The sequence below is a fragment of the Onychomys torridus genome, chromosome 7 (assembly GCF_903995425.1).
Source record: "Onychomys torridus chromosome 7, mOncTor1.1, whole genome shotgun sequence".
Taxonomy (NCBI): Eukaryota; Metazoa; Chordata; class Mammalia; order Rodentia; family Cricetidae; genus Onychomys; species Onychomys torridus.
Window position 1 is genome coordinate 64,260,713 of NC_050449.1, and position 23,362 is coordinate 64,284,074.

At 42.0% G+C, this 23,362-nt stretch overlaps 1 protein-coding gene across 3 annotated transcripts in view; it reads right to left on the reverse strand.

Moving 5' to 3' along the window:
• The window catches only part of Mindy2 (MINDY lysine 48 deubiquitinase 2), a 61,284-nt gene extending 47,185 nt beyond the window's left edge, over positions 1-14,099 (reverse strand). For 2 of the 3 annotated variants that reach the window (XM_036192253.1, XM_036192252.1), the window contains exons 1-2: positions 13,092-14,098; positions 1,340-1,397 (exon numbers count right to left, since the gene is read on the reverse strand). In XM_036192253.1, coding sequence (XP_036048146.1) covers positions 1,340-1,397; positions 13,092-13,871 — 838 coding nt within the window. In that variant the 5' untranslated portion in view covers positions 13,872-14,098. Of the gene's footprint in view, positions 1-1,339; positions 1,398-13,091 lie in introns of all 3 variants that reach the window. The other variant, XM_036192254.1, reaches the window with a different exon arrangement.
• Between the last annotated feature and the right edge of the window lie 9,263 nt (positions 14,100-23,362).

Genomic DNA, 23,362 nt, shown 5'->3' on the forward strand with positions numbered 1-23,362 from the left:
GTTTAATTTTTTTTTTTGAGACAGGGTTTCTCTGTGCACCTTTGTGCTTTTCCTGGAACTCACTCTGTAGCCCAGGCTGGCCTCAAACTCCCAGAGATCTGCCTGCCTCTGCCTCCCAAGTGCTGGGATTAAAGGTGTGTGCCACCACTGCCCAGTGACTAACAATATTTTTAAATAAAAATAGTCTAAAAGTACTAGAAAGATTTGGGGAAGATATCTTATTTGGCAATAATATAAATATGTAAGTTGTCTGCCAAATGGCAAAAGGCATAGTACAATGTATAATCATCTTCTCTCTAAACAAGTTCAATTTAATATAGCCAGCCTACAAGCTGAATTACTAGTCTTCTTTTGTTTTTTTTCAGAGCTGAGGACCGAACCCAGGGCCTTGTGCTTGCTAGGCAAGCACTCTACCACTGAGCTAAATCCCCAACCCCCTAGTCTTTTTTTTTTTTTTTTTTTTTTTTTTAAAAAAAGGTTTATATTTTTTTTATATGTGTATGAGTGCTTGTCTACATGTATGTATGTGCACAATGTATATGCCTGATGCCTGAAGCCAGAAGGTGAAGTAGGGTCCCCTAAAACTGGAGTTGTCATATACTATGGGTACTAGAAATTGAATACAAGTCTTCTGCAAGAGCAGCCAGTGTTCTTCACTACTGAGCAATCTCTCCAGCCCCTACTAGTCTGTTTTGAGACAAGAAGCCTAGGAAAGAATGTAATTCAACACATTGCTTCCTTCAACAAGAAAGACATTTCAGATAAAATAAGACTATAAACTAACATAGGTCCACAAATTATACTTTGGGTAGCAGTATCTCATACCATTTCATCAGCTTTTTTTTGTTTTGGTGTATGTGTGTGTATATGTGTGTGTGTGTGTGTGTGTGTGTGTGTGTGTGTGTGTGTGTATGGCTTGTTATGTTTGTTGTGTATATGTGTGTGTGTGTGTGTGTGTGTGTGTGTGTGTGTATGGCTTGTTATGTTTGTTTTTTTTCAGCTCTATTGATTAAATCCAGGACCTCACACATGCTAGCCAAATGCTCCACCACTGAGCTACATCCCAACCCAATTCCTTCAACTTTAATCCAAGTCGACACAATTTTAAAAAGGTATTTTTCTCATGCCAAAGTTTCTGTATTTATAATTCAGAATTCTAATGATGGTTAGAAGAATGCTGTACAGCCAAGAATAGTAACATATTGGTAAAATTTTTAATTAGCAGATTCAGAACTATAATTTTAAAATAGATTATATAATAGCACCAGTAAAATAACAGCTTTGAAAACTTCATTTAATTTTGTAAAAGATACAAAATCACCTAGTCTTCAGCACTGACCTAAATATTCCATCAGCTGCTCCGCAGTTATGATTTCCATCATTGGTGGAAGTTTCACCTGAAAAAACAAAGTATTATTTCTATAAAAAATGTTTTTGATGACTGAATATTTCCTGTAAGTCAAAAACAAGCACACATGTGCATGCAGATACATGTAAACACTTACCATATAAATACATTAACTTTCATGCTTATATAACAAAGTCATCCAGGCATGTGGCTCATGCCTATACTCCCAGTACTCAGTAGAAGAATGGCCATGAGCTTTCAGACAGCTATAGAGTGTGACTCTTTCTCAAAAAATGCAAATAAGGGAGAAAAAAAGAGTTCAGCAGGCAAAAGTCTTGATAAGTGAGTTGATGACCTGAGTTTGACCCTAGGAACTCAGGATGAGAGGAGAGAATGGGCTCCTATAGTTGTCCTCTGACTTTCATACGCATTGTGATACATATGCACACCAAGACACACATGAATCTTTACTCACATCTCATGCACAAATAATATTTTTATAAAACGTTAAAAGGCAAATAAAATAACAAAAAATAAAGTATAGCTGGGTGGTGGTGGCGCACGCCTTTAATTCCAGCACTAGGAAGGCATAGCCAGAAGGATCTCTGTGAGTTCAAGGCTAGCCTGGTCTACAGAGCAAGATCCAGGACAGGCACAAAAACTACACAGGGAAACCCTGTCTCGAAACACTCCCCCCCCCCCAAAAAAAAGTATAACGAAGTCAGTCCTGTCACTGTAACAATTATAAGGTGATAGAGGAGTATAAAGAGATATTGAGAGATCTGAAAAGCCATGTCCTTTTACCATCTAACATGATTGATAAGAGACCCCTGTCACAGAATCCAGAATGGTAGAAAACTCAGTTAAAGAGCAGGAAGAGGCACCAAGCATGTAACAAGTCATCAATGGAATAATTTTCTGGAAGGCAGGATGGAACAAAGCTTTAAATCCATTATTTCAATCTACCTTGGGTATGTTTTGAATGGTTCAAATAAATACAGTATTAAAGTACTAACTAAACACTAAAGAATTCATCTGTATGACCTTATTTAAATATAAATTTTGCCAGGTTGTGGTGGTACATTCCTTAAATCTCAGCACTCAGGAGGCAGAGGCAGGCAGATCTCTGAGTTCGGGACCAGCCTAGTCTACAGAGTGAGTTCCAGGATAGGCTCCAAAGCTACACAGAGAAACCCTGTCTTGAAAAACCAAAAAGACTGACTATATCTATATCTATCTATCTATCTATCTATCTATCTATCTATCTATCTATCTATCTATCTATGTAGGTGACAAAACTATATTTAAGAAAAGGTAAGGAAATATAAACCTGTAATTCCAACACTCAGAAGGCTGACATCTTGGACTATGTAGGGAGACTTTGTCAAAACAAATTAACAATAAATAGCCAGGCATAGTAGTGCACACCTGTAATCCCAGCACTTGGGAGATGGGGGCAAGAGGATCAAGAGTTCAAGGCCATCTTTGAGGACAACCTATGCTACATTAACCATAAGACCTCATTTCAGAAAATGAAAAAACAAAACCTAACAACAAAAACCAAGATTATGGTTACTCCTAGAGGTTAAGAAAGAGTTCCAGTAGAGAGACATAAGAGCTTCTGGGGAATTGTAAACTCAGGTTGCTATGATTGTATACCAAGTGCTTTTATCTACTGACCTAACTCGTCTTAAAATAAATTTTCAAACAAGTTGTCAGATGAGTTACATATATCATGCTAATGACTAAATATTTTAACTGACATCCACAACCATACTCTGTAATATTCACAGAATAGAAGAAAAATAACTATTCAGGGGACTGGAGAGATGCCTCAGCAATTAGGAGCACTAGCACATACATGGTGGCTCACAGTTGTTTGGAACTCCAATTCCAGGAGATTAGACACCTCCTTTTGGACTCTGAAGGCACCAGGCACACACAGAGTGCACATATGCACATGCAGGCAAATACTCACACACATACAATTCTTTTGAAAATCTTAAAAATATTCAGGATGGAAATTCCAAATAATTACCATATCAATGAAAGGAGAACATAATTAAAAATTAAAAAAAAATTAGTCATTATTTTCTGTTCAACCAAGGAAACTGTTTAAATCATCAATTTCTCTAATAGCTCCCTAATTGTTAAAGAAGGTATTCTAAGTTTATTCTATCAAACGTGTTAATGACATATTAAAATGTTTTTATTATTTTATTATTTTTTAAAGATTTATTATATATATACAGATGTATTCTGCATGCCAGAAGAAGGTACCAGACCTCATATAGATGGTTGTGAGCCACCATGTGGTTGTTGGGAATTGAACTCAGGACCTCTGGAAGAGCAGCCAGTGCTTTTAACCTCTGAGCCATCTTTCCAGCCCTTAAAATGTTTTCAATCAATGATAAAACAAGTTACAAAATGATTGATGCAAAACATAGCAGTGTTAGTTTCTCTGAGAGCACCTATGACAGCTGATGCTTAGGGTCCAGTTGTCTTCTGGATTTATCACTCAATGAAAACCAAGATATGCCATAGAGGCTTGCTCATCATTATTCTCTGTAACAACATATTCTAAGAATAATTTTGGCTGCAGGCAGCATTCTAGTTACTGTCTAGTCCAATGCCCTACTGCAGTTACTCAATAAACCATTCTTCCAAAAAAGTGTGGGTTTAAAAAAAAAGATTTTTTTTTTTTTTTACTTATATGTATGTATCTATATGAGAATGTGCCGGGGCTGGGGATTTAGCTCAGTGGTAGAGTGCTTGCCTAGCAAGCGCAAGGCCCTGGGTTCAGTCGGTCCTCAGCTCTGGAAAAAAAAAAAAAAAAAGAGAGAGAGAATGTGCCGTGTGTGTACACATACCCAGAGGCCAGAAAAGGGTGCTAGATCCCATGGAACTGAGCTTGTAGACAGCTGTGAGCCCCAACTTGGGTGTGGAAAATCAAACTTGGGTCCTCTACCAGAGCTGTATGTGTTCTGAACTGCTGAGCCAGCTCTGCAGCCCACTTCCTACATATAATTTTAAAATGGAAGATCACTTGCAAATTATAGTTTGCTCTCTGTTTTTCTAAGAAAAAGTTGGGTTTCTTACTCACATTGTTTATGTATTCTTTGGCTACATTTCAATATATTCTACATTTTTTTTTACTACAGTAGCAAAGTTTAATTTCTCTAACAGAGACTCATGAAACACAAAGCCTAAAATGATTACCAACCAGTTTTAAATTTTGTATATTTTTATTTTATATTTATGGGTGTTTTGCCTGCGTGTATGTCTGTGCACCATTTGTATGCCTGGTGCCCACAGAAGCCAGATGAGGCCAGAAGAGGGCATCAGATTCTCTGGAGCTGGAGTTACAGATGGTGGTTGTGAGCGGCCAGGCGAGTACTGGGAATTGAACCAGGTCCTCTGGGAGAACAGCCAGTGCTCTTAACCCCTGAGCTATCTCTCCAGTTCCACTAAGTAATTCTTTACAGGACAATTTACTATTTTTTGCTTTAGACTATTCTAGCTATTGTTATGCAGTATTTATCAAGGTTTTTCAGTATCATTTTTGATGTGCTGATATCTAGCTATTCTTATATTCTAAAGATGGAACTTTCAATTTCACAGCAATCTGAAAGGGCTATTCATACACATCAATGTTTTAAAAATTATTACTATTTTCTTATTGGAGACAGGGCCTCACTATATATATAGCCTTAGCTGGCCTGGAGCCCAATATATAGACCAGGCTGGCCTCAGACTCACAGAGATCCACCTGCCTCTGCTTCTTGCATGCTAAGATTAAAGGTGTATGCCACCATCCTTGTCATTTTTATTGTTTCTACATTTTCTTCACATTTATTTATTTTGTGTTTGTACCTGCGTGGGCACAGACACATGTGCCTGGGCATACATGTGGAGGTTATAAGACAACATGCCAGAGTCCATTTTCTACTCTCACCATTTGGGTCCTAGGAATCAAACTCAGATTGTCAGGCTTGGTGGCAAGCACCTTTACCTGTTGAGTCTTCTTGCCAACTTAAATGATGTTTTCTTTTAAAAGAATTATGTGTTCTCTTATTTAAGACAGATTCAATGTGACAAATTCACCAGATTTCCTGACCAAATAATGTATCCTTGCCAGGCAGTGGTGGCACACACCTTTAATCCCAGCACTTGGGAGGCAGTGCCAGGTGGATCTCTGTGAATTTGAGGACAGCCTGTCTACAGAGCGACATCCAGGACAGGCACCAAAATAACACAGAGAAACCTTGTCTAGAAAAACAAACAAACAAACAAACAAACAAACAAACAAAATTTATCCTTTCCCAAGGGGCATGCAAGATGGTCCAGCAGGTAAAGGAACTTTCCACTAAGCCCAATGACCTGACAATTTGAGTTCCATCCTCTGAATCCACATAATGGAGGGAGAAACAGATTGTCCTCTGACCTCTACACATAGACTGTGGTGTATCCTCTCAATACATAAATAAATGTAAAAAAGAAGATAAATAAATGTAAAAAGAAGAAAAAATAAACCATTCTTTTAGTTTCAGCAACGTTGTAAAATTAAAAAGCCAAGCCAGGAGGTGGTGTCGCACACCTGCAATCCCAGCACTCGGGAGGCAGAGGCAGGTGGATCTCTGTGAGTTCAAGGCCAGCCTGGTCTACAAAGCAAGTTCCAGGACAGCCTCCAAAGCTACAGAGAAACCCTGTCTCGAAAAACAAACAAACAAACAAACAAACAAATTAAAAAGCCAAAGAAATGGGCTGTAGCTCAATGGTGGAGTTGCCTTCACCATGCACAAGGTCCCAGGTTTAGCCACCAAGACCAGAGGATAAGAACAAGATGAAGACAATGAAGAGTGTGAATTTGGCATATACATTCTATAATCCTAGGCATCTACATAATTTCAGAACATAGTCTGGAACTTTTCAAGAGGAGACTGCCTACCATGTCTTGTTCTAAGCATATAAAATGAGAAGAATCACCTCTATATTGATACGAGAAGTAGCATCAAGAGAGGCCAAAAACGCTGGGCGGTGGTGGCACACGCCTGTAATCCCAGCACTCGGGAGGCAGAGGCAGGTGGATTTCTGTGAGTTTGAGGCCAGCCTGGGCTACAGAGTGAGTTCCAGGAAAGGCACAAAGCTACACAGAGAAACCCTGCCTCGAAAAAGAGAGAGAGAAGAGAGAGAGAGAGAGAGAGAGAGAGAGAGAGAGAGAGAGAGAGAGAGAGAGAGGCCAAAAATAAAAACAAAAAATCTTGTGTTTAAAATATTAGTGAAATTTTAAACAGGAATGTAAAATGTGCTAAAAGTGATAGGCTAAGATTTTAAGGGGATGGGGAAGTAGTAAATACAGAGGACTCCACATTACTAAGGAATAAGGAGCAGCTTATCTAGAAGATACTAATATAAGCCTTTAATCCTCAAACTCAGGAGGCAGAAGCGGAAAGATCACTGGGAGTTTAAGGCACATTGATTCATACAGTGAGTTCCAGATTGGCAAGAGTTATATAGTTAGACCTTGACCTTGTCTCAAAAAACAAACAACAGCATTACCAGAAAAAAAAAAAAAGAAAGAAAAAGGTTTTTAATTAGTTATTGTAGATAATTGTTAAATTCTTAATACAATATCTATAAGTATTGAAGAAACATACAATCAAGTCCTAACAACTCTCCTAATGTGTGTGTCCATGTCCATCCTCACATGAACAGAATCCAGAGGAGGGCACCAGGTGTCCTCCTCTCTGTCACTTTTCTCTTTATTCCTCTGAGGAAGGGTTGTTCCCTGAATCTAGAGCATGTATATTTTCTAGTTGGCTAGCATCAGTAAGCCCCGGTGATCTTGTCCCTGTCCCTCCACAGTGCAGAGATTACAGGTGTTTTCAAGACCACACCTGGTTTGTTAGAGGATGCTGGGATCTGAATTCAGATCCTCATGGTAAACAACACAGCACTCCTGGTAGCCCTTATGCCTCAGCTTCTCAAGTGTTGGGATGCCTAGCTCCAACGGCTTTTTAAAGAAGAGACACTAGAAGAGATAAAATTGAGTTTGTCCAGTCTGTTTATTAAATTATCTACTAACTGCCATTCAACTTACTGGTCACCTTAAGTGATGACTGTTAAACAAGTTACAATACATAATTAATTCAAAGACTAAATTAAGGGTTGGGGATTTAGCTCAGTGGTAGAGCGCTTGCCTAGCAAGCGCAAGGCCCTGAGTTTGGTCCTCAGCTCAGGGAAAAAAAAAAAAAAAGTTGTACCTATATTAAATATTCTACAAAGTCTGATTAAGTGACAGAATTTCAGTGATTGTGGAAAGACTGGAACATTGTAAGTCCAGAGTCTAATTATGATTTATCTTGGACTATCTTTAGTCCTCTTAATACCTCACCTCTGTGTCTGACCTAACATCTTTGGGATGTATTAATGGAGCAGACCACTGGCTTCCACTAACCTAAAACCTAAGAAAGTCAGCAGATGGCATCTGAGACCCATAGCTGAGGTGCTTCTGATCTCCCTCACCTCCTTCTGCTGTAACTCACCTATCTGATGTTTCCATCAATGTATTTGAAATAGTCTTTGTTCTGTTACTCTAACATTTTCATGAAACTGTTACCACATCAGAACATGGGATTTGGGGTAACCTAAATTTGTGTTCCCGGACAGTGCCACTCATTTTTGGCTCCCAAACAGTTGAGCACCACTTGTTTGTTTCGTCACATCTGATCTTTTCAGACAGGCTCTCTCAACAAAGCACGAGCTGCCATCAAACTTACCAGAAGATAAGAAATGGGTTTTTGTTTTATGTCATCAGATCCCCAACACAACATAAGCAAAACATTCAAAATAAGCAGTGCATAGTGGTCCAGATCTGTAGTCCCAACTCCCAGGAGAAGGACAGAGAATAGTGAATTTGAGACCTGTCACAAAACTGAACTAAAGACAAAGCAACTTAATTAATTAAAAGAGGAGAATAAGAGACTGGAAAGATAGTTCAGTGGCTCCAGATCACTGGCTGTCCCTTCGGAGTGCCCAAGGTTGATTTCCAGCACCCACATGGCAGTTTACAACTGCCTATAACTCTATTCCCAGTGGATCTGATGTCTCCTAGCCTCCTCTGGCCTTCAAAGGCACAGGCACACATATGGTACACAGACATACATACAGACAAAACAATGATACAAATAAAATAAAAATAATTTAAAAAGTAAAAGTAGAGAATAAGTGGCCAAAGAGGTGCTTCAAAGGTTAAGAGCACTTACCAGAGTTCCATTCCCAGCACTCACATCTCGGCTCACAATCATATGTAACTCCAGTTCCAAAGACTCTGTTACCTCTTCTGGCCTCCATCAGCACCAGGCATACATGTGATACACATGCATACATGCATGAAAAACAGCCCCTCTCCCCCAAAAAGATACATGGAAGTATCTTACTTTTAAAAAAGTGGAGAATAATGGGGGAACGGTATCAAAGTTCACCTTAGGCCAGTAATGTTGCTGCACACCTGTAATTCTAGCTCTCAAGAGGCTGAGCCCAGAGCATTGGGAGTTCAAAAGCAGGGACTGAATAGCAACACCCTGATTCAAAACAAGCAAGCAAACAAACCAACCAAAGTAGAAACAAAAAGTTACTCTAGTCAAACTAGTTTGCTGGTACCACATGTATTAAAAAATCCAATATCCTTTACCTGGACCTCCGTAAGCATGATTGGAAAAGGAAAAGGGAGCCTTTTCCACTGAAGGAATACTACCAGAACCAGGTGTCCACCCATGTGGGATCACACTGTTCTCATCTACTTTACTTACAAGTCCAGAGACACACATTACTTCTAATTCTTGGGAGAAATTGGGGAAGGAGGCCCCAGAACTGCTCCTCAAATCTTTTATGTAGATAAGATTCCACTACTGTGTAAAGGTTTTAATTTCTCCTTACAAGATCTATATTTAAAACAGAGTAGGCAGAGGCTAAGATAAAACCTTTGGCTTACCATCTGTTTTTCCTTTTTTATAAGCAATAAACACACTTGGAAAACCTCAAAAGAGTTTTGTGCTTACTTTAGGAAAAGATAGCATGAAAAAAATTAGTGTGACTGCAATTCTTCTACAGGCTTGGGGTAGGATAGCGCAGAATAAGTCAGAAAGTAACATGAAGGATTTGGGGAAAGTACACAGAAGAGATGAGATGTCATCGAAAAGTAGGGAGCACCACAGCAAACAGTCACTGCTGGAAAGATGCTCATACGCAGAGAACTTTCCTTCAAGGTGATAAAACAGGGAATGGCCATTCAAACTTTAAGTTTCTTTCCCTCCCCCCACCTTCTTCTTTTTTTTGAGACAGGGTTTCTCTGTGTAGTTCTGGCTGTCCTGGATCTCACTCTGTAGCCCAGGCTGGCCTCAGACTCAGAGAGTCACCTGCCTCTGCCTCCTGAGTGCTGGGATTAAAGGTGTGCGCCACCACCACTTGGTGCAGGATTTTACTATTGATTTTTTTTCTTGCTTATTTATAAGTGCTCTTTATAAACTAAGAAACTTATTCTCAGGTCTAGAGAGAGATGGCTCAGTGGTTAAGAGCACTGGTTCTTCTTTCAGAGGACCTGGGTACCAGACATACATGTAGTACAGATACACATGCAGGCAAAACACCCATACACACTAAAGAAGAAACTAGCCCCTGGAGTCAGGTGAAGATGATCAGAGCACACTACAAACATGTTTAAAAATGCTATAATGAGGGCTGGAGATGTAGCTCAGTTGACAGGCGCCTGCCTAACATACATAAAGCCCTGGTTAACCCCAGAACCACATAAACTGGGAGTGGTGCCACATGCTTGTAATTCCAGTACTTGGGAGGTTGAGGCAGGAGAACCAGAAGTTCAAAAATCATCTTTAGGCTACACAGCAAGCTGGAGCCCAACCTGTGATATATAAGACTCTATCTCAAAAACAAACAACAAAAAAACCCAAATATTATAATGAAATCCATTACTTTCTATATAATTAGCATCATGTAATAAGGTGAAAATGATCAAAGTATAGTATACATATGTATGAAAATGTCATAGTGAAACATTATTTTGTATAATATAATGCTAATTGCGAAAAGAAACTTGAAAACATAAAGAAACTTGAAGCTGGGGCAATGGCTCAGTGGAAAGAAACAGTGCACCTGAGTTTACTCCCCGTGTCAAAACTGGGCTGCAGTGCCAGCCATACTTCTCGGCACTGAAGGGCGGTGAAGTAGAGCAGGCGCACCCAGGGCTCACTGGTCAGGCGGTCTGACTGAACAGACAAGTGCAGCTGAGACCTGTCTCCAAAGAACCCCCCCCCCACACACACATTCTTAGACATTATAACCTGGACAAATACTTATGTCTGTGTGTTGTGTATAGTGGATACCCCTTTGTTCTCTTTTTTAACCTCAATCTTCATCCATCCAGCAGAGTCTAGAAATCTCTGCTGACTTCCAAAAGGCAAATAACATTTTTGTATTATTAGGAACCAGTTCTGACCTCTAGACACCCTGGCTCACCTTGCGAATACTACTTGACATTGTTTTCTCTCACCCATCTTTCTATCAATCATTAATAATGACTGGTTTCTGTGGGCATAAATAGCCTACAGGCTGAGAACCACAGATTTTCAAAAAATCTTCAAATTCACTAGCACACATGCTCATTCACAGACTAACCAAACCCATCAAAGTTACTGCTTGCTTACGACCCTTTCTTTCCCCTTCTCCACTCCATTTCAACCAAACTTGGAGGTGACCAAAATAAACTCTCTCTGATCTTTCTTCAAATGTACGCTTTTGTCCAGAAGCCTTATCTCACTCAGTCTTCTGACCTGAATCAGTGTGTCTCATCTCTGAAGCCTTCCCCTGAGATCCCATTCCCAGTTACCCACTCCCACCTTTTGGGGGGTACTTCCTTAGCACATTAGGACTGCAATTACTCTTTATGTCTGCCTTCTTATCATATGTTGAGGTACTAGAAGGCTGATGTACTCTGTACAGTCTTTGCATTTACAGCGTCTTCCACAAAACCGGAACCCAAATGTGGTTACACATTTGAATCTGTCTTTCAGAGCCAATTCAAGGCTCATATATCCACAAAGTAATCCAGGCCATGGTAACTGCTCCTCCCACTCTGGATGTGGGTTTGGACTACATAAAAAGGAGAAATCCAATTGAGCAGTCATCTGCTCTGCTTCTTGACTATGAATGCAATGTGACTAGCTACTTCAGGCTCCAGCTCCCATGTCCTCCCTGAATTAATGGACTGTACCCTCACACTGTGAGCAGAAATAAACCCACCTTCAGCTGCTTTTCTCGGGTGTTTTGTTACAGCAGCAAGAGAAGGAACTATGCCCGAAAACTGGTACTCAGGCACGGAGCCCTTGCTATGACTAACCTGACTATGTAGCTCTTAGACCGTTTGAACAGGTTTGTAGAAAGAATGTGGAAGTTTGGAACTCTGGGATAGAAAAGCCCTAGAATGCTGTAGGCATAGGTTAATCAAAATACTCTTCAAATTCATTAGCATGCACACTCCTTCCCAGACTAGCCCCAGATGATTGGAACCCAGATGTTTCATCCCATCAAGAGCCCCAGATATCTGACATGGAACTGCAACAGTGGGTGTTTGGGGCTCCTCTCTCACTACCCATCTCACTTCTTCGTAACTGGTTAGCAAAACTCAAGCTATTCTTCTAGGGATCATTTTGACTACAGATGGAATTATCAATTTGAAACAGGTGCCAAGATGCACCCTCTTAGCACCCACAATCTGCAAGCTTAAATAGGACACTTTACTCTGAGGCCTTAATACACCTGCTGTTCCCCTTTTGTGCTCAAGCATCTTAGATTTATCATTTTTTTTATTTTAGTTGTTAATAGTTTTAGTGTCCTCCACACATTCTAATGTATAGTTACTGGTAAAAATGCCAAACCTTTGAAGTAGAGCCCAAGAAACAAGGCAAGTAAAAAAAATCATACACAAGATGAAAATACAGTCTTTGAAAACAAGTAGTTTATGATAAGTAGACTCAGACCAATGTTTTTCCCTAAATGGAATTTATCTAAAAGGGCTGGCTGTATCTTCACTATCTCCATTCCTTCATGTATCCACACCCAACGGTGGCAGGCAGCATTCTCTAGAAAACAGTGTATATATAGTCATTAAAACTTACTCCATGATATCAGGTTGCTAGTACCTCTGAAGATAACTTTTTCCAATCTCCACTGTTTTGTATATGTGATAATGTCAGTAAGAAGGAGTAATATATGGGCGAAAATAGCTAAAAACATTCAGAAGGCGTAGGTGTAGGGTCTAGTTCTATCTGTTTAGAAGTACACCATCAGTTACAACCTTGAATTTTTAATACAAAAGGGACCTACCTGAAGTTAGGGGCAGTTCTTCCTGACACATACATACATACATACATACATACATACATACATACATGAATAATCGTTCAATAAAGAAATCCTGGAATTAATTTCATGTAAGAAGGGGCTGTTAGACGTGATGGTGCATGCCTGTAAACCTAGCACTCCAGAGGCCGAAGCATGAAGATCATGAGTTCAAGGACCGCCTAAGCTACACAGAGAAACCTTATCTCAAAAAAGGAGGTCTGATGAATGAAGAAACAAGGAAGCCATCAGCTGACAAACAGCAGTTTCCTCACCCCATTTTGCCCCTCCCCATAAGCTGTAGGAAGTGGAAAGCAGCACACTGTACCTTCCAGGCCAGAAGCAAAACATTGAGGATGGCCAGCAAAGGGCAGGGCCCATTCTCGTTCTGCGTGATGATGGGCGTGTTCTCCTCTTTCCACTGGATCCATTTGATGTGATACACCGACTGCCCGGGAAAGCGTTCTTTGGAGGCCGCTAGCACCTGAGCCGGGTCCTCCTCCTCCTCCTCCTCCTCTTCTTTGCACAGAGGTGCAGCCCTGGGCGGCCCCGCCGCGCCCTCCTCCACGTCTTCGGGGACCCTGGTCTCCGCTCCCTCCTCACTATTGAACTCAGAGCTACTGGGGAAAGAATGCAGGTTGGAGAAAGACTCCAGGGAGTCGAGGCTGGGCGAGTCCCCGGGGGGGCTCGGCTCGCTGCAGCTGCTGCTCAGGGCGCCGGCGCTGCTGGGCTCCTCGGCCGCCTGCTCCACCCTGCAGGTGCCCGCGTCTGCCACCGGCCCCGACCCCCGGCTAGCCGCGGCCTCGGCCAGCTCCGGGGAGGCGGTCACCTTGTGCTGCCCTCTCGGGGGCGCCTCCGAGGCGGCGGGGCTCGGCGACGCGCTGTCCTTCAAGTCGGAGCCCGCGCCGCAGCCGAGCTGGGAGGGGGACGTCGGGTCCCCGGGGCTGCTCCGCGCGGCCGCCGCCCCCTGCCCGCCGCTCTCCTCCGCGCGTCCTGCGAGACCATCCTCAGCCTCGCGCCCGCCGTGCAGTCGCCCTTCCGGCGGCGACTCTCCGCCCGCCGCCACCCCAAGTTCCAGAGGCTGCGGGCTGTCAGGGCCGCTCTCCATCCCCGGCCGCCCGCCCCTGGTCCTATAGACACCGCGGCCGGCTGTCCTCAGCCAGCGCCTCCGACGCCATGACAGCCGCTCAGTGGCAGCTCCAGCGCCCTAGCGCGGCCTCGGCCAGGCACGTCACCGGAGAGGGCGGCGGGAGCGCGCGCGCGCGCCCGCCCGGTCGGAGCGTGCCTCCGCGTGACCGCGCTCGGTGAGGCGCCCGGACCTACACGGAGAGCGCTTCTTCCCCGAGGCCACGCCCCTCCCGGGCGTTCAAGCCTAGGAAAAAGCAGAGAGAGGTTGGGGGCGTGGCTAGGGGCGTGGCCAAAGGCCCTGCTCCTGCAGCGGCGACGCCGGTCGGAAAATAGCGTCTGTGTGGGCCGGAAGTTGAACACCCGGGCATCCCTGCTGCGCGCGGTTACTTTAAAGGCTGTCGCCAAGACCGTAGCGAGTGTGGTCCAGCTTTGGGCTTGTGCCTGGTGAACCCCGAAAGTGGCAGTAGCACTTGGAAGGGAGCCATTCCCTGAAGGGCTCTGGAGAGCTGTTTCTTTAGCTTTTAAAGTTGAAAATTGGAAGCATTTCTTAGGAAAAGCAGATTTTAAAGACGGAGTGGAGGCTTTTGGAAGGCTGCGCTCTACGGGGGCAGCTCTCCCTGGGTTTTGGCTGAGAATTGCAGTGCTCCCCACCAGCTACTGGTATGCCTTGCGGAGGCTTCAGTGCCGTTGTGGACATTGGCCTACGCCCCAGGAGAGAGGGTAAATTTGGGCCAATAATAATAAATTAGTTTGCGTTTGAAGTAAGCCAAGTCTTTGCGGTTCTGTTCACTTGGCTCCTCTTTGCACGGAGTGGGAAGCGCCTGCTCCAGAAAAAGTGACTTTTTCTAATTAGAATTGACTTACCATGAAGCTTTGACGTCTGCAAAGAGGTCAGAGTTGCCTGCAAAAAATTTTTTTTGGCAAAAGTGGATACAGATCTTCTGACCTGTTTTGGAAAAGGGTTTCTTTCTGGACCCTCTCCTTTCAAAGTAGTCTAGGCTCAGAGGATGTAAAAACCGAGCAAGATAGGTCTTCCTTCAGGGTCACACATACAAATACCTGGTACATGTGTCTCTGCTGGCTAGAAAGGTAGACAAAATAAATGCATTGTTTTGCTCATTGACATTTTAGTACCAAGTATGTTGTTGAGTACTGTGTTTCACACTAAAGATGGCATTGTTATCTTCTCAGAAATTATGGTCTTTTCTCTCCTGGTTCTTTTTTCCTCTTCTCTCTCCTCTTCCCCTTTCAACCCTCTCCTCCGTCCCTTCCTTTCTTCCCTACTTCTCCTTTCTTTTTTCAGTGCTGGGAATCAATTCATGTGAGCACTCTACCGAGCTACACTCCTCACCACTTTTTTTTTCTTTCTTTTTTTTTTTTTTTTAAAGATTTGCAACTTTTGGCCGGGTGGCAGCGGCGGCGCACGCCTTTAATCCCAGCACTCCGGAGGCAGAGGCAGGCAGATCATTGTGAGTTCGAGGCCAGCCTGGTCTACAGAGCGAGATCCAGGAAAGGCACAAAGCTACACAGAGAAACCCTGTCTCGAAAAACAAAAGAAAACAAAACAACAACAACAAAAGATTTGCAGCTTTTGCCCAGTGGTAGCACACACCTTTAATCCCAGATATTAAAGGCAGGCAGCTCTCTGTGAGTTGGAAGCCAGCCTGGTCTACAGAGAGAGTTTCAGAACAACCAGGGCTATACAGAGAGACCCTGTTTCACAACAACAAATTGGCAACTTTTTTTTTTTTTTTAAATTGAAGCAGTCTGACTACATAGCCCAGGCTAGCCTGAAAGTTGTTATGTAGACATAACATTGCAGACATTAAACAATTAAGAATATGCTGTTGGATCTGATCATTTTACAGTATTGAAATCCATGAAGTACAGCTGAAAATATCACTAACTTCAGAGAATTCAGATTTTTTTTATGGTGCCTTAAATCTAAAAGGAGAATTGCAAAGGTGTGCTATATGACTAAACTGGGTGAATAAGTGAATTATTTGTAGGCCAGTGTAGCATAGCCAAAAATAATGGAACGTATTTCTCAAAAGGATGGCTTTTCATCAGTTTTGAAAATTCTGTGTGGGTAAACCTATACTTTGGTAGTTTTTATTGGTATGTGTTTCAAATTGAGGCTGGTCAGGTGGCTGGGCGAATACAGAGCTTGCTGTTCTCGAAGAAGACCCAAGTTCATTTTCACTGTAAGCACTGTCTGAAAAAGGTAGAGCTTTATTTTGTGTTTGTAATGTGTTGTTTGGCTGGGTATAACGGTCATGGTTGGGGATATGTTTTCTTCATTTGAACTTAGTGACTGTTTTCTGGCTTCCAGCTGATTACTAAGCAACCTGCTACTATTACGACTGCAGAAACTTCTGCATGTAACCTGTTCTCTCTGAAGTTTATCTTACTCTTCATCTGTTTCCCTTCCTCCTTCCTTCCCTCCCTTCCTTCCTTCCTTTCTCTTTCTTTCTCCTTCTTTGGAGAAAGGGGCTGTGTAGCCCAGACTAAACTTGAATTCACAATCCTCTTACCACAGCCTCCCGTCAAGTTCCTTCTTATTTTTGATGTTCTGGCATTGCACTAGTTAAGATTTCTTTATGTGTACCTTCCTTTATTCATTGTGCTGACTACTTGGTAACCACAGTCAGTACAGAAATGTATGTTCTTCAGTTATGGGAAATTGATTATTTCTTTAATAATTCTGACCTTTCCCCTGATTTTAGTCTTTATCTTTAATTTTCAAATATTCCATCTAGTTCCTTTTTATTGTTAATGGTATACATTCTTTTATTTTAGAATATTGATTATAATTTTTATATTACCCTTTTGATGTTTTATATATATATATATATATATATATATATATATATATATATATTAAAGATTCATTTCTTTTTATTGTATGTGAATGAGGATTTTGCTTACATTTTGTATGTGCACTAGGTGTGTACCTGGTGCCTGCAGAGGTCAGAAGGCATTGGATTCCAAGAACTGGAGTTACAGACAGTTGTGAGCCATCTTGTGGGTGCTGGGAACTGAATCTGGGTCATCTGCAAGAGCAGCAAGTGCTCTTAACAGCTGAGACATCTCTCCAGCTCTACCTTAGTATTTTCCAAAGGGTATTGAAACATACCCATCAGTAATGTGTACTTAGTAGTGTTAGGGATTGAGATGGAGGGAATGAAATATAAATAAGAAGTCTCACTTTGGGAAATAAGATATTGATAAGGGCTGGGGAGATGGCTCAGTAGATAGTGCTTGCTTCACAAGCATGAAGACTGGGTTTGAATCCCCAGCACCCAGATAAAAGCCAGGTGCAGTGGAGGGACAGACAGACAGACAGACAGACAGATCCTAACGGTTCCCTGACTAGCCTGTCTAGCTGAAATAGTGAACTTCAGGTTCAATGAAGGACCCTGTCTCAAGGAACAAAGAGGGCAGAGTATGGTGGTGCACGCCTTTAGTCCCAGCACACAGGAGGTAAAGGCAGGTAGATCTCTGTAGTCTGAGTCCAGCCTGGCCTACATAGTAAGTTCTAGGCTAGCCAGGGCCTAGACAGTGAGACCCTGGTCTCCAACAAAAAGACAAATAAACCCATGACAAAGCAAGAACAACAGCAACAACAAAAACCAAAAACCACAAAAACCAAACAAGTTGGCGAGTGATTGAGGAAGGAATGATTGACCTCTGGCCTCTCCACAACCCTCGAAGGTGAGTACACCAATACACACATGCACAAACACATACTACACCCATGAGCTAAGGCATAGTGACATGGAATTATTGTTGAGAGTATGTCACAATATAAATAACTAGTAATAAACAATAAATATTGTAAAAATTCAGAGGAAAGAAACCTATGTGAGATAATAATTAAAACTATAGGCTGAGTATTGCCTTAGACTTAGGATGTAGAAAATATATTTCTTAGCTGGGCAGTGGTGGCTCATGCCTTTAATCCCAGCACTTAGGAGGCAGAGGCAGGTGGATCTCTGTGAGTTTGAGGTGAGTCTGGTCTACAGAGTGAGTTCCAGAACAGCCAGGGCTACACAGAGAAACCCTATTTCGAAACCCCCCCCCAAAAAAAGGCAAAAAAAAAGCCGAAATAAAATAAAATATATATCTCTTAACTATCAAAATTATTATTATTATTATTATTATTATTATTATTATTATTATGTTAGTGTTTTGGATTGTCTTTGAACAAGGTCTTTCTATTTGGCTCTAACAAGCCTGGCACAGTACTAAATCCATAGTTTAGACTGGGCTCAAGCTTGGTGCAACCCTCCTGTCTCCACCTTACAACTGTTGGAATTACAGATGTGAATCACCACATCTGGCTAAAATTATACTTACTTATTTTGGGTTACCAGGAATTGAACCCAGGGCACCCTGTTTGCTAAACCTGGGCTATACAACTAAGCTTTATCCTGGCCTTGATTATTTTGTTCTGTTTTGTTCTAGGGTAGCCCAAGTTAGCCTTATACTCTTGCTCAGTCTCCCAGGTGCTGGGATTACAGACATTCGCCATCATTCTTGGCTCTAGCCTATTAAAACCATGTTCATTTTGAAGCTACATCGCAGGTTGGGGATTTAGTTCAGTGGTAGAGCGCTTTGCCAAGCAATCGCAAGACCCTGGGTTCGATCCTCAGCTTAAAAAAAAAAAAATGTGTTGAAGCTACATCGCAGTTTTTCTAGCTATTACATCAGAAGGCTTGGCATCTTCTTTGACTTTCTCCCTAGGCCCTCATCATTATTCTCGCTGTCAAGGGTGATATTATGCACCCTTTATTTTGTCCCTTTTCTTTGTGGCCACCCTAGTCTCATCCCCTTACAAGTAGTGTATAGCACTATTCTAGTTACTTTCTGGTCTTTTCTTCCTCACAGCCTACACATGCCTATAAAAACTATAATTCAAAAGTCTTTGCTTTTTTTTTTTTTTTTTTTTGAGCTGAGGATCGAACCCAGGGCCTTGTGCTTGCTAGGTAAGCAATCTACCACTGAGCTAAATCCCCAACCCAAGTCTTTGGTTTTATGAAGTTGACATACTACAAATTATAAATCGGTGGTTCTTGTATTACTCAGGGTTCTCTAGATGAGCAGAACTGATAGAATATATGCCTATTAAAAAGGGAACAACTAGAGTTAAATATGACAGAGAGGGAGTGAGTGGTCCAATACTGTCTGTCTGCAGGCCAGAGAGGCTGAGAACCTGGTGGCTGCTCAGTCAGTGAAACTGTATTCCTCAGCAGCCCCAGTTTGGTGCTGAGGAGCTGCAGAGTTCCTGGAGAGTCCCTGGTCTTCAGACCACACTGGAGCCTGAGAAACCTGGAGCCTGATGTCAACAAACAATAGCAAAAGCAATAGAGAAAAACACAATCATCAGCCAGAAGTGCCGGCAGGAAGCCAGTGCACCTTCTGCCTTAGACCTCCTTAGATCTGGGCCACCCCCTGTGTAGCCACCAGGGGAGGAGGGCCTTCGAAGTTAATTCTTTCAGGAAATGCTCTCACATGCTTCCACGTCTCTTAGTTTATTCCAGACCCAATCAAGTTGACCATCAAGATTAACCATCACAGATATCAGAATTAGCTGCATCAAGTGAGCCCAGAGCAGAAAGTGCGATGTACACAGGGCATATGTACCTTAGCTCCACCTTATTTAGTTTTCAGTTCAACATATGTGAGTTAAAACCCAGGCTTTTCATGTAGCTCAGTGGCCCTGGCTTTGGCCCTCAGCTGCTTGCAGACACTCCAGCTTCCTGCAAAGTACATCCCCAACTCAATTATTTCCTTTCGCCCCCATGAGGAGCCCTGCACCTGTTCAGAAACAAATCCAATGCTGTGATAATGGACCAGGTGCTGCCTCTGCTCCATGCTGCTTTAGCAGATGCTCCTCTGTCCTGGTGATGTGAAAGGATAGAGAGAAACGACCTTTTTTTCCTTTTTATTGGAGCCCTCATATGCTATAATATTAGTGAAATGGTTCTCTCATTTAATTTTTTCAAAAAATGAAACCTAGATGTGTACTTGGATACTATAGATTGTACTAGGAGTGAGTCCGAGGAGCATATTCCATCACTTTCAAATACTCCCTAGTATTTGAATTGCTCCCCTAGTTTTAGGCCAGTTTATTCTTGGATCAAGTTTAATCATGCCTGCTTCCTTCTTTCCACAGTACTTCTCTCAAAAAAAAAAAAAAATTCCTGCTAAGGGTTGGAAATATATAGCATATTGGTAAAGTGTGTCTTTAGCATGCATGAGGCTCACGGTTTAATTCCAGAATGAAAACAAACAACAAAATTCTATCTTGCCAACCTACTATCTCACCAGATAACTCTCAACTCTGGTACAGTTATTCTCAAAGCATGTATTTTTGGATTAGCAATGCCAACATCACCTGGAAACTTATCACAAATAAAAATTCTTAGGAATGAGAATGATTGTGTTGATCAGTGGTGGAGCGCTTGTCTAGCGTAGGCAAAGTTCCAAGTGTGTGTGTGTGTGTGTGTGTGTGTGTGTGTGTGTGTGTGTGTGTGTGTGTTGTGGGAGAGGAGGGCCATTCTTATTTAAGAATGTGGTGTTTAAGAAATCCTCCGGGGCTGGAGAAATGGCTCAGAGGATACGAGCACTATCTGCCCTTCCAGAGGATCTAGGTTCATTTCCCAGCACCCACATAGCAGCTCACAGCTGTCTGTAACTCCAGCACCAGGGGATTTGACTCCCGCACACAGACATTTATATACAGGCAAAACATCAATGCACATAAAATAAAAATAAATAAATAATTTAAAAAAAAAAAGAAATCCTCCAAGTGATTCGAATACACTGTAAAGTTTGAGCATTGGACTTGAGGATGTAGCTCAGAGAGTGTGCTTTCGCTGTGCTCATAAAGGCCTGTGTTCCATTCCCAGCAAAGTATAAACTGGGTGTGGTGGTCTGTAGGTCATCCTCGGTTTCATAGTAAGTTGTTGGCCTGCTTAGGTTATGTGAGATCCTGTCTCAAAACAACCAAAAATGGTGATCACCACTACACTAGGAATAAGGCCAGCCAGGGATATGTGAGACACTGTCTTTTTTTTTTAAGATTTTATTATTTATTTATGTATATGAGTGCTTTATCTGCATGTACAACTTTATGCCAGAAGATAGCATCAGATCCCACTACAGATGGTTGTGAGCCACCATGTGGTTGCTGGGAATTGAACTCAGGACCTCTGGAAGAGCAGGCAGTTCTCTTAACCACTGAGCCATCTCTCCAGCCCGAGACCCTGTCTTAAAGAACAAAAACAAATATAGGACATGGTAGAGTATGCCTGTAATCCTAGCACCTGGGAAGTATCTTTAGGTTCCATCTCTGTTTCAAAAACTAAACAGACCAAATCAAATAAAAACAAATAGACAAAAACAGATATGAAACAACTTGGTCTTTTCGTTTTTTTAGTAATCCTTCATTATGTTTGCTTAGAAGAGTAGTTAGCTATCAAACTTTAGTACTATTAATTCTCAAGAGTCAAATGAATCCAAATCCAGTTCAGATATGTTTCTGGACTCCACTTGTGGAATTCTGATCCAGTGGAATTGGAGAAAAGCCCAGGAACTTGCAGCTCTGACAAGCATGTGGAGTGATTCTCCTGCAGGAAGTGTCCTGGCCTATGCATTGAGAAACACTGGTCTAGAGCGCTATCAGATAGGGAACACCTTCATTGCTGAGTAGTACAGTATGTGTTGTGAGGATTCGTGTAGTAGGCATTGGAGAGATGGCTCAGTGGTGAAGAGCATGTACTGCTCTCTCAGAGGACTTAAGTCCAGTTAACAGCACCCATGTGGCAGTTTAAAACCATCCGTAATTCCAGTTCCAGGGGATCCTCAGGCACTAGGCATGCATGTGGTACACATACATACATGCAGACAAAACACTCATACACATAAAATTAAAACAAAGTTAGCTTTTTAAAAAAAGATGCATATAATTGGTTCATAATTACAATGAGACATCTCCTTAATTAATTAATTAAAATATAGTTATTTGGGGCACAGAAGAAAATGTTAAGCACGGAAGCAGGCTAATGTAGCAGAAAGTACGGTGAACGGAGCCCAGGGCTGGGATTAGAATCTGCTCCATCTGTCTGTTCACTCATTTTCTAAGTTTGAGCATGTTCAATTAACTTAACTTTAATTGCTACTCTTTGTAAAAGGAAACGAGAGAGAGAGAGAGAGAGAGAGAGAGAGAGAGAGAGAGAGAGAGAGGGAGGGAGGGAGGGAGGGAGGGAGGGAGAGAGAGAGAGAGAGAGAGAGAGAGAGAGAGAGAGAGAGGGAAGGAAGGATGAAAGAACAGAAGGAAGGAGGAAAGATGAAGGAAGACAGAAAGGGAGAAGGAAAGAAAGACGGGTTAGGCACTGAGGATGTAACTCAGTTGGAAGAGAGCTTGTCTAGCAGACAGCCTGGATTTGAACCCAAGTGTAGTGGTGCACGCCTATAATCTCAGTATTTGGAAAGCAGAGGCCAGAAAATTAGAAATTTAAGGTTATTCTCTGCTACTTAGTTTGAGGCCAGCCTAGACTAGACATAAGACCCTGTCAAAAAACCAAAAAGCAAAAAGCCAAGGGACCACATTAGCTTCAGTGATTTTTATTATATTTTTTGTTGGATTTTTCTTGTATTTATCTGTGTCCGTGGGGCTTTCACATGTGTGCATGCCTGCTGAAGCCAGAAGACGGCATCAGATCCCCTGGAACTGGAGTTACAGCTAGTTGTGAGCTACAGGACTGGGTGCTGTGAGCCAAATTCAGGTCTTCTGGAAGAGCAGCAGTGCTCTCAAGCACGGAGGCATCTCTCCAGCCCATGTTATATTATTTTGTAAATTAAATGGGAACTTAGGGCAATTTATAAATTATGCATAGATTCTCAATTGTGACTGCTGTTATGGTGATCATGGGGATCAAACTCAGGATCTTGCACATGCTAGGCAGGTGCTTTTCCACTGAGCTATACCTTGGCTCAAATACATTATTATTATCATCAGAGTTATCAAACTACTAACAACCTAGTTAGAAAGATACAGCATAAGTATATAAAATGAAATGAAAACATGACACTTGTAGGCAGTGAAAAATGGGCTAGGAAGTGATAGGAATTAAGTCACCAATGATAATGAAATATCTAAACTAAAGCTAGGCATGATAGAAAATGTCTATAATCTCAGTAACTTGGAGATGGAGGAGGAGGATCACAAATTCAAGGTCATCCTTAGCTTCATAGCAGTTTATAGGCCTTCTTGGGATATGTGAGACCCTGGCTCAAATCCTCTCCCATCCCCAAAATTAAAAATCCACATAAATATAAAAAGAATTAGCTTAGCTATTTGTAATACATCCCCAAGAGATTAGATTTTTTAAAAAAATATTTAAAAGTAAGGGTTAGGAGTGAAGGTCAGAGGTAGAATCCTTTCAGCATATGTGAGGTCCAAGG